This window comes from Mizuhopecten yessoensis, unplaced genomic scaffold (assembly GCF_002113885.1).
Source record: "Mizuhopecten yessoensis strain PY_sf001 unplaced genomic scaffold, ASM211388v2 scaffold10685, whole genome shotgun sequence".
In the NCBI taxonomy this organism is placed as follows: domain Eukaryota; kingdom Metazoa; phylum Mollusca; class Bivalvia; order Pectinida; family Pectinidae; genus Mizuhopecten; species Mizuhopecten yessoensis.
The window spans coordinates 606,677-624,327 of NW_018408670.1; the positions used below are offsets into that span (position 1 = coordinate 606,677).

General features: G+C 36.2%; 1 protein-coding gene across 1 annotated transcript in view; it reads right to left on the reverse strand.

The window, feature by feature from the left end:
- Positions 1-602: 602 nt before the first annotated feature.
- Positions 603-17,651, reverse strand: part of LOC110461803 (LIM homeobox transcription factor 1-alpha-like) — a 37,654-nt gene continuing 20,605 nt past the window's right edge. The window contains exons 3-9 of the mRNA XM_021515472.1: positions 12,383-12,600; positions 8,835-8,971; positions 5,137-5,214; positions 4,602-4,743; positions 3,975-4,010; positions 3,598-3,672; positions 603-2,576 (exon numbers count right to left, since the gene is read on the reverse strand). Of these exons, the coding sequence (XP_021371147.1) occupies positions 2,401-2,576; positions 3,598-3,672; positions 3,975-4,010; positions 4,602-4,743; positions 5,137-5,214; positions 8,835-8,971; positions 12,383-12,600 (862 nt within the window). The 3' untranslated portion in view covers positions 603-2,400. The remainder of the gene's footprint in view (positions 2,577-3,597; positions 3,673-3,974; positions 4,011-4,601; positions 4,744-5,136; positions 5,215-8,834; positions 8,972-12,382; positions 12,601-17,651) is intronic.

Genomic DNA, 17,651 nt, shown 5'->3' on the forward strand with positions numbered 1-17,651 from the left:
ACCTCCACTTCTGTTTCAACTGTATTTTTGACCAATTCGGATTTTCAACATTTTTAGCCCCTTGCATTCCCGATGTCTCCTAGAAGACGAAACAGATGTGGTGTGCAGTACGTTTTTGGAATACTGCATTTATAACCAGATTTTATGCTTGCAATTACATGTCTGTGTCTTGCGCAAATAAGGTTGGTACATTACTTCTTAGGCAAGAAAATTAAAGATCGAGGTGGAATAAACAACGTCATGATTTAAGTAGTGTTACGATTCCGTAAAGGTCAAACTATGGAGCTAGCGTAGAGGAATCTGTGAGGTCTGCATGTGGACATCGCTCTTTCGTGTTTGTCGAGGAATTTACATAACTAATAACATTTATCGGCATGTCTTACACCGTTTTCATTATGACTTCCAAAAAATGTGAAGTAGATCAGAGTACAAAAAGGTTTAAGAGATGAACTTCGTAGCCAGCAGTGAGTGTGATTAACGCATTGCTTGTTTTTATATGACGTACGGCCAATCAGATTTTGTTTCTCTATACTGCAAGCACGCTATCGATATAAACGATAAAAAAACCAAAAACGAAACAGTTTCTTTTTGTTTTACATACTATTTATTGTACAACAAAGGTTGAAATTTAACAATTTACATAAATTAAAGCGACTTATTGATAGATATTCGTCATACTGAAACATAGCACAAGATAACTTCTATAAATAAATCTATAAATTAAAATATTATACAATTACACAAAGATCTGAGTCGATACGTGCCACGTAGTTACAAAGTAGACACTCATATCCATACGCCCAATTGCTAATTGCAGTGAACGATAAATAGGCGCGATGTTTAATGAACACTTAGCTAGTTCAGCAGATACATGTCCCAAGTCATTGATAGGTCTGGTACTGGCAGTGTGTTGTCGATGGATGCGTAAAACACTAGAAGAATTGTTCAGTATACTGTGTTATATCCATCTGGAAAATGGCAATGTGGCCACAATTATCACAAACTAGGTGCTGGAATATTAGTCTTGATCTTTTGCTAAGAGAGAAATTCTATGAAAGCGAGTTGTACTTTCTTTCCTTTTTGGTTTTGTGTTGTAATCATTGCACTCGAAAAACATATCTCTGTTAAACCAACAGAAATTAACCAATAGTCATTACTTAAATGATCGACCGTCTTCATTTGTACAAAAGATTTCTCGATCACTGTACATTGCGGAAAAACGTTCAACATAGTGTCATTAAACAAAAATGAAGGACTCAATATATATAGCGTTTCGCTCTCTCTCGTTGGATGACTTACAAGACATGAAAAACTGATATCGTCATAAATGTGAACATTCGTGACATATACGACAAGAATGTGAACATTGTTGACATACATGATTAAATGTATACATCGATGTATTATATTGTAATACAACGTACAGATCACGTGATGCTCAAAATGTAAATACGGGACATGTAAACACAAACTGTAAAACAAAGACTGTAAATAACAGGGAATGTTAAAGAAGGGTAAGTAAGAATTGACGACCAAGTCAGCAGACACAAATTATAAGTCAGGTCTGTGACGTGTTTTGTGTTAGTCTGAAAATCGCGATTATATATAAAATATGACGTTTCTTGCGTCTAGTGTGTACATGGGATAGTTTTGTCACGTGTATAAACTAACCGCAGTAATATTCAGCTTCCGTGGAATACAAACAGTAGATGCAAATATTATTTGACCATTGTATCGCAATAAATCCGAAAAAATAGCATAGATTTATGTAGTAAATGCACTGATTAAACTGGGTCCGACGAGAGCATTCTGTTATCTTCTTCCCGGAAACGTAAAATCAAGTTGATTTGCATTTTCCCATGAAGAATGACCCTAGTATGTTGTCCGGGTCGCCCTGTATAGCGTACGAGGTTATCTGAGTCACCCAACGTAAGGGAGTCAATATTTGAGTCACTCAATGTGCAGGAGTCAATATTTGAGTCAAACATCGGAATGAAAGAAGAGCACAAGAAGGAGTGATGACGGATACTTAAAAAGTTATATAACTATGAATATAAAGCTACGACGTACAGCTATAATATACTCAGGTGACAGACATGTCCAGCATCCACAGCGTTCTATATGTGTATAACGTCATAGATTCAACGCCATAGAAACGAATTGCAATGATCAAAACACTGATTCCATCGAAATATCACGTATAACGCCCTTAACTGCAAAGCAGCATGGCCGGTATCCAAACCATTCAACTTCTATGTGCACGATCACCGAATCAATCACATGGAAACGTGTGTCGACGTACCGCATCTACCTCGGGCACTTGGATTGATAAAGGTGGTGGGAATCATGTCAGGATTCGATGATAAAGAAGACGAGACACATGTGATTCACTGTCATTACTCATTCTACACTAAAGTACGAATTCTGCATTGAGTAGAGTTTGTCAATAGGGTTAGGAACCCCACTTGAGTCTATCGAGGAATGCCCTGTCGTATCGCCGTTAAACATATGGTCCAGGCAGTCCTCCATAGAATGGCGTGCTCCTCCGGGGAGGTCCAGTTCATCATACGGGGACGCTATAACAGAAAGCACTTAGACTTATAATGGAGTTATGGTGGGGAAATGAACATCAAAATGGAAGATGACATTGCATGGCATTTTTGCTCGGCTTCATAATTAGAAGAATGACCAATGAAATCAGGTGAAGACTCAAAAAAACATTTCCCACTCTTAGCATGTTTATCCAGTGAGTTCCGTTTTCTATTTTGTCTATAAGCATTTCAATATAAACGTGTTTACATGACCACTGTGGTATGCACCAATGCTTGTTGTCTTTTGCGATTAACCGCATGTCATCCATCGTTCCGACAGAATGAAGAGAAATGGCATGATGTCACGACATTGTGACAGATGTATTTTTTAATTCTCCTCCTCGTTATACTGGATATCTTAATCCTTCCCGACGTTTTCTCATCAGTTCGACACTATCTCGCTTAATAAACACTTCGAGACTTATCTCATTTAAATGTCCCTTTTGTCGTTGTTTATTTTGTAAATGTGTTAACCAGTCTGTTAACATACAATATATGTTATGATTAACACTACTGTGGGTAAACGTTTAGCTACAATGACGATTGCTGAATTTCAAATAACAATTCTTAGTAGATTGTTACGTATAAAGCAAAAAAAAGATTTACACAATCCAAAAAAAAGACTGCCAAATGAGGGCCGAATATCAGGGAAAACTGACTCATTTCGATCTATTTAACAAGAACACCTCGGCTCTCGCTTGATTAGTCAGATATACGAGAAGGCTACATGGTCAGGCTTATACAGGTTACTCCATTGTATTATTTATTTGAAGAAACAAATATTTAATAGATTTACAACTGTTCCATGTCTAGGATGACAACTAAGTGTAAAGTAAATACCATGAAATACTAATTTCAAACAGCTCATATATAGCCCTAAATACGCTGTACAAATTATCAAGTCTGCGACTATAATGGGCCAGTCAGTTTTTCATTTGAAAGATGACAACATGCTGTGTTGAATTTTTTTCGAAATTATTTATTGATCAGCAGAATCTTTTGTTACCTTGATATTCGCTGGCAGGAAGTGGCGATATTTGTTCTGCATTGCCATGGTGACGGTTTTCGGATATCAGTGATCCTGCAAAGTAAGTCAGAATTAAAATGATGTAGTTTGACCTCCTAGAATGAATATCGTTAATTTGTTATTTGTGAGATGTTACGAGTCATCCTAAGTATAAAGCACGTGTATGACATCTACCAACATCAATTTCTGATGATTGTGAGGTATGCTATTTATTCGGATACAGTGACATATTGATAACAGTTATTGAAACACATTTTCTTAAAATCTTTATAGCGAAAATGAATTCGTAAAACTATTCGCAAAAGTAAGGAACACATCTCTATCCGCCAAGTTACAGAATTATTGTAAATTCTTACCAATAGATTCATCGTCGCCAAGTCTAGTGAGGCAATCTGTAGGAATAGTAAGAAAACATAAGTTATACAGTATGTAAAAGACAACGTGTAAGGAAAGAGAGAAAAAATAGATCATACAAAATTATAAATTGTATACTAGATAGAAAACGGGGAGTAAAGAAGACAGAACGAATAAGATAAAAAAAAAAAATGTCCTAGACAATTGGCAAGGAGAGAGAGAGAAAACATAATCTATCTAATGTATGCCAGAGACTTGTAATGATTGAGAGAAAATCAAATCTATATATTGTTTACGCTTGATTCATCGAGTAAGGCATGTTATTTTTATTTTACCTTACCCTGAAAGTAAGGAAATGTTAAGATTGTATAAGGGTTATACCAAATACTGTTAGTTAACATAAATCTTTATTGTAGTTAGATTAATAATATGCATGTGTAAAGTAACTTTAACCAAATACAGTTTTGTGAACATGTCGTTAAATTGTAATTCCAAACTAACTGCTTTGCAAACTTGCTGCACACGACATGCATGTTGAGATGCTGGTGTCCAATACGTTTAAAAGTTTAAAACACAAAGATATTTCCATGCTATCCAAGGGTTGTGAGGTCCTACGGGCGTTAAATTACCTTGATCAGTATCCTCATCCTTGGAGTCTGACTTCGAGTCGGATTTCATGTCTTTTTTGTTATCATTGTTTTTGTTTTTATTTCCGTTTCCGGTCTTGTTACCGTTACTGTCTTGACTTTGTCTGCGTGCTAACTTTTTCACCTGGAATCAAGATTGTATTGTTAATAACATCAGGGGAGTAGATCTCTTTGTTAACTACATTCTTTCCCTTTTCTTTATCATCTTTCGTATTTTATTTGTTAATAAAATATCTTTAAACATTCAGGCGTTAAGTGAAATTTCTATATAACCTATACTTTAATAAAGAGTTTGTACCCTATATCTTATATTATTAGTGGAATATTTCTTTCTAAAACCTTACAGTACACATGATTCTTTTAAATACAATATCAATTAAAAAAATAGGATTGTTCTACTGCTAGGATTATAACTGGTAACATCGCTTTCTATATTCTGTTGACAAAGGTGACCTATTGGTGATAAAGCGAGTGATGTGCCTGGACGTCTCTACACTACTACATTGTATATACCTACCTTAGCTCTCTGGTTCTGGAACCACACCTGTACCACCCGTACACTCAGTCCAGTCTCCGCCGCCAACTGTTCACGTACCTGTTAACGTAACAGTAACAATGTAGTCCTTGGATTCCTAAATATTTCAACGACCAGTTTAGCAAATTTAATATCATGAAGAAATTTCATTGAAATAATTTTTGACTGCAGTAATATGTTGTATAGATAAGATATTTTGATACGCCGTATGACAGAAGTTTGTCGCCTCTGTTGTTATACTTCAGCGTATGACTGATTGAGGACTATTGCTCTGTTAGAGTGTATGATACAGTGCATAACTGATAGAGGAGTATTGCTCCTGTTAGATGGTATGATACAGTGTATGACCGAGAGAGGATTATTGCTCCTGTTAGATGGTATGATACAGTGTATGACTGATAGAGGAGTATTGCTCCTGTTCGATGGTGTGATACAGTGTATGACTGATAGAGGAGTATTGCTCCTGTTAGATGGTATGATACAGTGTATGACTGAGAGAGGATTATTGCTCCTGTTAGATGGTATGATACAGTGCATGACTGATAGAGGAGTATTGCTCCTGTTAGATGGTATGATACAGTGTATGACTGATAGAGCAGTAGTGCTCCTGTTAGATAATATGATACAGTGTATGACTGATAGAGGAGTATTGCTCCTGTTAGATAGTATGATACAGTGTATGACTGATAGAGGAGGATTGCTCCTGTTAGATGGTAGGATACAGTGCATGACTGATAGAGGAGTATTGCTCCTGTTGGATGGTATGATACAGTGTATGACTGATAGAGGAGAATTGCTCCTGTTAGATGGTATGGTACAGTGTATGACTGAAAGAGGAGTATTGCTCATGTTAGATGGTATGATACAGTGTATGACTGAGAGAGGATTATTGCTCCTGTTAGATGGTATGATACAGTTCATGACTGATAGAGGACTATTGCTCCTGTTAGATGGTATGATACAGTGGATGACTGATAGAGGACTATTGCTCCTGTTAGATGGTATGATACAGTGAATGACTGATAGAGGAGTATTGCTCCTGTTAGATGGTATGATACAGTCTATGACTGATAGAGGAGTTTTGCTCCTGTTAGATGGTAGGGTACAGCGTATGACTGATAGAGGAGTATTGCTCCTGTTGGATGGTATGATACAGTGTATGACTGATAGAGATGGTATGATACAGTGTATGACTGATAGAGCAGTAGTTCTCCTGTTAGATAATATGATACAGTGTATGACTGATAGAGGAGTATTGCTGCTGTTAGATGGTATGATACAGTGCATGACTGATAGAGTACTATTGCTCCTGTTAGATGGTATGATACAGTGGATGACTGATAGAGGACTATTGCTCCTGTTAGATGGTATGATACAGTGCATGACTGATAGAGTACTATTGCTCCTGTTAGATGGTATGATACAGTGTATGACTGATAGAGGAGTTTTGCTCCTGTTAGATGGTAGGGTACAGTGTATGTCTGATAGAGGAGTATTGCTCCTGTTAGATGGTAGGGTACAGTGTATGACTGATAGAGCAGTATTGCTCCTGTTAGATGGTATGATACAGTGTATGACTGATAGAGGAGTATTGCTCCTGTTAGATGGTATGATACAGTGTATGACTGATAGAGGAGTATTGCTCCTGTTAGATGGTATGATACAGTGTATGACTGATAGAGGAGTATTGCTCCTGTTAGATGGTATGATACAGTGTATGACTGATAGAGGAGTATTGCTCCTGTTAGATGGTATGATACAGTGTATGACTGATAGAGGAGTATTGCTCCTGTTAGATGGTATGATACAGTGTATGACTGATAGAGGAGTATTGCTCCTGTTAGATGGTATGATACAGTGTATGACTGATAGAGGAGTATTGCTCCTGTTAGATGGTATGATACAGTGTATGACTGATAGAGGAGTATTGCTCCTGTTAGATGGTATGATACAGTGTATGACTGATAGAGGAGTATTGCTCCTGTTAGATGGTATGATACAGTGTATGACTGATAGAGGAGTATTGCTCCTGTTAGATGGTATGATACAGTGTATGACTGATAGAGGAGTATTGCTCCTGTTAGATGGTATGATACAGTGTATGACTGATAGAGGAGTATTGCTCCTGTTAGATGGTATGATACAGTGTATGACTGATAGAGGAGTATTGCTCCTGTTAGATGGTATGATACAGTGTATGACTGATAGAGGAGTATTGCTCCTGTTAGATGGTATGATACAGTGTATGACTGATAGAGGAGTATTGCTCCTGTTAGATGGTATGATACAGTGTATGACTGATAGAGGAGTATTGCTCCTGTTAGATGGTATGATACAGTGTATGACTGATAGAGGAGTATTGCTCCTGTTAGATGGTATGATACAGTGTATGACTGATAGAGGAGTATTGCTCCTGTTAGATGGTATGATACAGTGTATGACTGATAGAGGAGTATTGCTCCTGTTAGATGGTATGATACAGTGTATGACTGATAGAGGAGTATTGCTCCTGTTAGATGGTATGATACAGTGTATGACTGATAGAGGAGTATTGCTCCTGTTAGATGGTATGATACAGTGTATGACTGATAGAGGAGTATTGCTCCTGTTAGATGGTATGATACAGTGTATGACTGATAGAGGAGTATTGCTCCTGTTAGATGGTATGATACAGTGTATGACTGATAGAGGAGTATTGCTCCTGTTAGATGGTATGATACAGTGTATGACTGATAGAGGAGTATTGCTCCTGTTAGATGGTATGATACAGTGTATGACTGATAGAGGAGTATTGCTCCTGTTAGATGGTATGATACAGTGTATGACTGATAGAGGAGTATTGCTCCTGTTAGATGGTATGATACAGTGTATGACTGATAGAGGAGTATTGCTCCTGTTAGATGGTATGATACAGTGTATGACTGATAGAGGAGTATTGCTCCTGTTAGATGGTATGATACAGTGTATGACTGATAGAGGAGTATTGCTCCTGTTAGATGGTATGATACAGTGTATGACTGATAGAGGAGTATTGCTCCTGTTAGATGGTATGATACAGTGTATGACTGATAGAGGAGTATTGCTCCTGTTAGATGGTATGATACAGTGTATGACTGATAGAGGAGTATTGCTCCTGTTAGATGGTATGATACAGTGTATGACTGATAGAGGAGTATTGCTCCTGTTAGATGGTATGATACAGTGTATGACTGATAGAGGAGTATTGCTCCTGTTAGATGGTATGATACAGTGTATGACTGATAGAGGAGTATTGCTCCTGTTAGATGGTATGATACAGTGTATGACTGATAGAGGAGTATTGCTCCTGTTAGATGGTATGATACAGTGTATGACTGATAGAGGAGTATTGCTCCTGTTAGATGGTATGGTACAGTGTATGACTGATAGAGGAGTATTGCTCCTGTTAGATGGTATGATACAGTGTATGACTGATAGAGGAGTATAGCTCCTGTTAGATGGTATGGTACAGTGTATGACTGATAGAGGAGTATTGCTCCTGTTAGATGTTATGATACAGTGTATGACTGATAGAGGAGTATTGCTCCTGTTAGATGGTATGGTACAGTGTATGACTGATAGAGGAGTATTGCTCCAGTTAGATGGTGTAATATAGTGTATAACCAAGAGATGAGTATCATTCCTATTTGTCGGAGACGTACTTTTCTGCACGGCTTTGGGTTCAGCTCAAACGCGGCCTTGAACTTTCGTCGCTGACTGGTGGTGAGTATTGTTCTTGGTCGCTTTGGATGTTTCCCTCCGTCACTCTCTCCATCCTCATAACTCTCACTGTCGTCACCTGGGAACCAACAAGTGTGACACTTTATAGAAAACAACAAATATATTACATTTTAGAACAACTATCATTATCATAGCTTAATGATCTAATATGAAAGAAACGAAAATGAACAGAACGATGATAATACAATGCCAATACAGTAAGTGGCATACGATCAATTTATACCTCGAACTGTTCTTCACTAACACTATATGTATCTTTTTGTCTTTCGTCAACTTATAAACACAAGTGATAACGCCACAGCAAAAACTGTCTGCTGCACTGGAATATGCTTATAAAACATACCTACAGGTTTAATTTGGACCATCAATTCACGTTCAGACCTTTTCGCTTCTGTGAGCGATGCTATCGCGGAGGCTGAACACCTCATCTAGGCTAGTGCTGTTTCTAGACGACGTAACAGTCCATGCATTATAAAAAAAGTTCAGAGGAACTTAAAACAAAATAACTGTCTTATATCGAGCTTTATCATTATTTCCTACCTGGATCAATAGTCAGATGGGTATATATTACCCGTATTTTGAGTGCGCTAGGAAACGACCAGAATTGACGGCTTTGGTATATAATCATGTTAGATTTTCGGTAACCAAGACACATAACGACCTTTTACCGCCTAGACGGCAGCCTCGACTGCTTGTTGCCGACCGATTATCCCCCACGTTTGCCATCCCCAGCACGTCACGATCAATAATCCGGTCCGGACTCAGCCTCCTAATCTACTGTACACCGTGATTATCTAACTCCAGAGCTAGCGACGGAAGCTGTCATAACATCAGTCTGACACGAATGCACCCCATGTGGCTTGCCTTTACAGAGCTACCAATATGTACACTTGAATTTTTCAAAACACACTACAGCAAATATTTCGTTCGAAAACAAACTTTGTGTATCTTTAATACATAACGCATTGTTCATGTTAAAAAATGTTTTCCTGTTCTAATCTAATAGCGATAAGTATGTGCTGAACTTATACTGTCCTCAATATGGAAGTGATATATCTAGAAAAAGAACTGCACATGTCACAATTCATACGTATATAAAATGCATCTTTTTTAACTTTAACGTGACAGTATCCGTCAATCTTTGTCCGTTCATTAGTGTTTATAGAAAGTAATGCAAAACAAAGGCGTTCATAATTGTTTTACTCATTTAGACTTATAGTGGATGAAACATTTTGCAATCGGAAATCGATAATTTCTCCCTGTTTATAAAACAATAATCCAGATCAATATATCTCATTTTTAAGTAAAACGAAAGAAAAGTTGTATTTAGTATTTCATGGTTCATCCTTTCACTTTTTATTGAACACAATAATTTTACGGGTAAATCAAATATAAAATGCAATTATGTTATTCTTTCGATAATATAATTACATGTATGTGTACATAAGGCTTTTGATAAAGTTCCTACCATATGCTTGACAGTATTACTCATTAAGTATCCACTTTACAGAGACGTGGATAAACTGGATATTTAATGCACAACGGTTATGACGTATTTGTAATATGTGTGTACACCGACTATGACCGAGTAAAGACTGGATAGTGAAAAGATTCATGCAGCACAACCAAAAACGGTTTATATGTGACGTTTCGATGACTAGTACGATATATTCTCTGTCATCTTCATCAGACAAATGACCAGCGTCATCGATACATCACATATAAACAGATGTGGTTGTGCTACATAATTCTTTTCACAATCCATACTTACCAAGCTGATGAAAAATTTAGAAACATCCGAGTAAAAACAGTTTTGGAATATATCATTGTTGTTCAACAATTTATTTTTCATGAACTTATTTGCCTCAAGAAAAAAAAGCTTAATGTTCTAAAATTTAATATTTTAATAAGATTCCTGAGTATGATTTGTTCAGCAGGATATGTGTAGTCTACGTTGACCATAAGAGGATAATTAATTAGCATTTTTACTTCCAGCAGGGTACTTCTACTTGTTATATGTATGTGTGCTTTGTGATGCTTGTGATTTAAAAGGGATCAAATGCCAAATTACATACAAAAATATGAATAAAAACAAAAGCAATTATTTACAAACACAAAATTTGTGTGTGAGATATTAGTTTAATACACTTCTTGGAGGAAATGAAATTTAATTTAACTTTCGACATCAAATAAGAAAAGCCTAAAAAAAAATATATTGATACAATCAATATTTTATTTTGTATTGAATGATGTAGTTTGATATAAAGTGCATAAAATGCAATGTAGTATAACTCGCTGTTTGATTTAGTACGTATATTACCATAATGACGATATTACTTTTGCGATCTTGTTAACTATTACTGTATATTTACGAATTTCCTTTGTGTATAACAGTGTTATATCATTGCACATATCAAGTAATACTATTGTAGGTTCTGCAGACAGTTTTGTCTTATATTTTGCATGCTCCTGTATAATATATCAAATAACAATATATTGCATAGTTCGTGATATTGCATCAAGCTCTTTGTTTAAAATCAGTTTAGTATATAAGAAATATTGTTTGAAATTTAAGATATATTCAATGATATTTTACGTTTTTTGAATAGTAATGATGTGTGAGAGTACGAAGCTTTGTTACTTGTTTTATATGTTGTATATTGCATAAAAAGTTGTGTTACTTGTATATATTGTATATTGCATAAATAGTTATGTTACTTGTATATAAATACATCTGTGTTACTTGTTGTACATTCATATAGTTATGTTACTTGTATATAAATACGTCTGTGTTACTTGTTGTATATAGATACAGCTTTGTAATCTGTTACTTGTCTATGCATAAAACTCAGTGTTTTTCTGTATATAAACACAGCTGTGTAATTTATCATATATAAATGCACCTATGCTAAATTTATATATTTACAACTATTGAAGTTGTTGTTCAAAAATAAAGCTATGTTAATTGATATAAACACAGTTATGTTACTTGTTGTATATAAATATAGTTACATGTATGCTACTTTATATATAAATATAATTATGTTGCTTTATATAGATACAGCTATGTTACTTGTTGTATATGAATATAGTTATGATACTGTATATAAATACAACTTTGTAACTTGTTGTATATAAATATAGCTATTTTACTTTATATAAATACAGTTATGATACCTGTTGTATATAAAAATAGCTATTTTACTTTATATAAATACAACTATGATACTTGTTGTATATAAATATAGCTATTTTACTTTATATAAATACAACTATGTTACTTGTTGTATATAAATATAGTTATGCTACTTTATAAATACAACTATGATACTTGTTGTATATAAATATAGTTATGATACTTTATATAAATACAACTATGATACTTGTTGTATATAAATATAGTTATGTTACTATATGAATACAGCTGTGCTATTTTACATATAATACAGGAGTATCGATACTGACTTACTTTTCGGACTTAGAGGCAGCATGTGGAATTCCTTTTCATAATCCAACCGACAAAAGAGTTGACCGTCCCTGACGACGAATTGGTCACCTTTCTGTAGCTGCTGACCACATTCTATACACATGAAACACTGTAGGTGGTACACGTAGCCCTGGGCTCGCATCACCAGCTCGCTTGGCGACACGAACATCCCACAACCATTGCACATCACCCGGAACATTCTGAAACAAAGGTTGGGTTGATATAGAATATGAAAAACACCTTAAACATCACCCGGAACATTCTGAAACAAAGGGTGGGTTGAAATAGAATATAAACATATCATCATTCACATCTAGGAAAACACAAAAAGTTAATATATTCAATATGCAGCGCCCATAACATATCGCGAGGTACAATATGAAATTTCGTATGATCACTTTTTGTACAAATCATAAACAAAGTTTTATATATAAAGCAGAAAGGTTTAAATTGAAGCAAATAGGAAAAAGAATAGCACAGCGTCAACTAAACAGCAATAGAAATCTAGTCCTCTGCGGACGAAATAAATTCAATCTTTTCTGTGCCAAACGTATAAATCCCTTTTTAATAATTCAGCATACAGTATGTATATTTAAATTGAGATAACAACGATAAAAAGTTTGTTTCAGAAACGAAATCTGTAAATTAAAAGGTTCCATTCGTTTTTTAAATGCTAAGAAGGCGTGTTGGATATTTACTGTTGTACACTTAACATTGAATAGACCAATTAAAATAAGAAATTGTTTAAACAATTGTTTTACGTGGAAAGTGTATTGTTGTAATTGAAGTATACGTGTCGGATACCAAAACAAACCAGACTTGGACTTGGTTAGAAATCGTAAAACGTGGTTCGAAGTTATTCATGTGCGAAATTTAGTTTTGTTCACAAACAAAGGAAAAAACTATAATCTTGTAATTCGCCTTCTGAGAGATTGATGGTCACGTGTGCCTGTATTTCTGCTTCAACGACTTTAAAATAATTGCTTTATCAACTTTGAAATTGCACAAATGCTTTTCTTCAGAAGCTACTTGTGTTTTACGTTTACTGCACTAGGTAAACCACAGGGTTTTGTTCTATCAGCAAGCGTCTAAAAGACGCCGTAAATGAGTAGATAATGGAAACAAGCCTCCAAAAGACTAAGAAGAATAGCTGGATAAAACAGATGAGTTAGTGCGACAGAGAACGCTACTTTATGCTGGTGTTTCCCGGAAATGACAAGCGCTTTGGTGACGACGAGGCCCGCGGTGAATACAATCTGGAACAATAGTGGTCGAAGAGCCAGAACTAAAGAGCGGCAAATGAAATACTGGGGACAATGTTTGGCTGATGGGTTGGGAAATGATTCCGACAAAAACCCAGTGGTTACCAGATACGATCTTGTTTAAAGGGATTAGCTGCTAAAAGGCGAAAGCGAAAGGCGAGAAAGCACGCTTCTGAGAGCAACAAAAAGCTGAAAATATTATCTCTGCGGATTTCTTCCGTTCTGGGGGCGTACAAAACTTTTCCCTTTTGAAAAGTATAGCTGTATGCTGTTGGCTTTATATTTGCAAAATAAACAAAACATTAAACCAATAAAGCTGTTTAAAAATGAATACAGATATGTATGGAAAACGTTCAAAAAACAGTGACATTATTCAATGGCGATTCAAGTTCTTTTTTATAGAATTAGTTCATTATTTAATTTGATGAAAAAGATTGCTTGACTTATCCAAAATATATGAGGTCCGACTGGGAAATGAAAATAAATCTATATAAAGCAGAATACCTCTCGATCAGCATACTGTATACAAGGAAATGGATATATATCTATATAGCACATAAAAACAAAATGAGAACATGGAAGTCGATTTATAAAGACAGCACCTCGTCGAAATAGACAGACATCCACATAGAAAATTGTTGAAACCAGGAGCTCGGGAAAGGTGTTTCCTGTATGTACTTCATATCGGGCAGTCATTATGATGTCTCCCGTCAAATTCAGGAATGCTTGCAGGGCACAAACAATCAAAGACATAGTGGATACTGAAAATTCACCTAGTCATGATAACCAGTGTTATAATTGTTAGTGTAAAGTTAAGCCTCTCCGGTAGGTAACCCTTATTGATAAACACTATGCATCTATCTGGAATGTCACGATAACTAGAACAGGTTCCAAAGTAGCATGTGGGATGTGCAATCTATAAGCACCGGAAGCTGGTACATGTGTATGGTCCCACAAAGAAAAGAAGAATTAACGATCGTGAATTTAACAGTGTCTACGTTTGTTATAAATTTGCAGTGATGTGTCCATTATTGCAATTATGTAGAAAAAAATATTTTTTGATATTTTGTAAATCATTATTTGTATCCTAGATATAGTATAAGGAGCAAGGTTCTGCACAGGTTCGTGCTGTATCATTTTGTTAGACTGTTTTAATGCACGTGTAGAAAGCCCGAGTGATTATTTTGTTCTATCACGTCCTGCCGTGTTTCAATCAGACCATTATCTAACGCTACACAGATTAGATAACACATTTTTTATATCTAGAAAGGGCAAACAATAAATAATTGAGGGACGACCAACGTAAACGCAGTTTATCGCTTGTGTTTTATTACAAAGGGAACATAAACGAAAGTCCCCGTATTTTTACGACATCATGCATAATTTAGACGTTAACTTGGACGTCACACTGGTTAGATCGTCATAACGGGCAGTCGGGTACCGCCATAACGACCAGGTCAGGTATGATACACGTCCCCGACCTAGTAAACAGAGTCAATAAACCCAGCAGGCCCAGCTTAGTCCTGGAAATAATATCTGGAAAAACGTCAGTGTAATTATGTGGACAGTAATGCAGACTGTTGAGAAAAGCAGGCTCAGCGCAATAAAAGCAGCACGGTACTTTACCGTAATATACGTCACGAGCCGATGTACATAGATAAAGGTATACCACTAATTAACGTGATTTCAACGTGATTTAGTCACTGATACCTTTAAGAAATGCAGTTTCTTGAGAAATGGATATTTAATTTACTTTTTAACAAGTTTCGGCTACAATGCCTAGCTTTAATATTACGTATGTACAGCATTTTAGTTATTGGAATGCAAATGCTAAAACAAATCGTACAATAACAATCCCTACCTGAATAAAAATTATTTTGTTAACGCAGTAAAGTTCTTTTAAAAATCATTTCTACACTGCAAGCATTACTTATTGTGATGTTTAGTTCACAACACGGTTCATGTACATGTATACAATTTCTAAGAGTAGATGGTCTTGGTAATGTTTGATCTTATACAACTAACAGTGACTTCATTTACTTCAGAAATCATTAATGTAAAGCACCTTGAAAATCACAATATGACATGTATAAAAAAGCTTGTTTGTATCATAAAAGTCAAGCACAGGCATCTTAGCAGACTGGAAAAAAGTTGTACAGGTTTGAGAGATATTTGCTGTCGCGCTGTCGCTTAACAATACAATCAAAATATATTTTGTAACTTGGGGCAATCCAGACTTGCAATCAATGGATAAAATAGGGAAATGCAATACTGATGTGTACCTGCAAAAACAGTATAAGCCAGAAAAGCTCTGTGTCTCAAAGGAACACAAACCATAATTTTTTTACAGACATGCGTAATTTTCCCGTGATAAACATTGTTTGGTTGGAGAAACAAGAAAAGGATTACAGGAAGAAGAAGGCTCTACCTGGAGGAATGTTTGACAGTATCTATGTCGCCGAGTGCACACACACACTGTTTATATCTAAGGCATGATGTCTCTGATTTCGTGCCCACCAATCTATGGTCAACAACGCGTTCAGTGTAATTTCAACACTAGCCGGGCTTATTATTGTTCAAACTATCAAATCAGTTCATCTGATATAAGTTTGTTATGGTGTAATGTAACTTGTCCGTACTTTCCTGTCAATGTGCCTTGATAAGGGAACAGAACGACAAAAAAATGACAACCTTGAATTATCAATCCTTTCGCAATTAATTCCTTGTCCTATATGCCAACTTCAAGAAAATCGTAACATGTAAAAATAGGTTCATAAGGGTCCTGTATGTATATCTAATTTACAAGAATTTGATATCCTTAGTGCCCAACAAATACGACAAAGTCAAAATATTAAATATATTCTCATCTTCTTACTTCATTATGACTATCTCCCTATCGTTTGGCCGTCACTAATAACATCGTGAATGTAAAGAATGTATTGTTCAATGACAGCGTCACAATAGTAACTATGTACGAAATTATAAAATTAAAATGAAAGCGCTCGGGTTTTAAAGTTCTCCTTATATTTTGGTTCATGAACTGTTTCTAATTATATCAATAAAAATCAATGCTTTATGCTACATTGCATTAGAATCAAAGTAATCTCCTCGTCAAAACCAAGCTGATTCTGGTTAGTGGTTACCGTAATAATGGTATCAACACGTATTTAAAATTGATACACATGAACTAGCGTCATCTCACAACTACAAGTGTCGGGCATTAAGATAAGATTTGTTGATTTTTATCTTAACAACAGTAAACCCGTCAGGTATACACCACGATCATGCGATATCAAAACGTCAGGTATACACCACGCTCAGTTGGTATAAACCCGTCAGGTATGCACCACGCTCGTTTGGTATCATCCCGTCAGGTAAAAACCACGCTAAGTGGTATAAACCCAATAAGTAAATAACACGCTCAGTCGGTATCAACCCATCAGGTATACACCGCGCTCTGTTGGTATCAACCCGTCAGGTATACACCGCGCTCTGTTGGTATCAAACCATCAGGTAAACACCAAGCTCTGTTGGTATCAACCCGTCAGGTTTACACCACGTTCTGTGCGTATGAACCCGTCAGGTAAACACCAAGCTCTGTTGGTATCAACCCGTCAGGTATACACCAGGTTCTGTTGGTATCAACCCATCAGGTATACACCACGCTCAGTTGGTACATTGTACATGTATCAACTTGTCAGTTATACACCACGCTCGGTTGGTAGCAACCGTCAGGTATACACCACGTTCTGTTGGTATGAACCCGTCAGGTAAACACCGCGCTCTGTTGGTATCAACCCGTCAGGTATACAACACGCTCAGTTGGTATCAACCCATCAGGTATACATCACACTCTGTTGATATCAACCCGTCAGGTAAACACCACGCTCTGTCGGTATCAACCTGTCAGGTATACACTACGATCAGCCACGATTTCAACCTGTCAGGTATACACCACGCTCAGTGGTATCAACCCGTCAGGTATACAC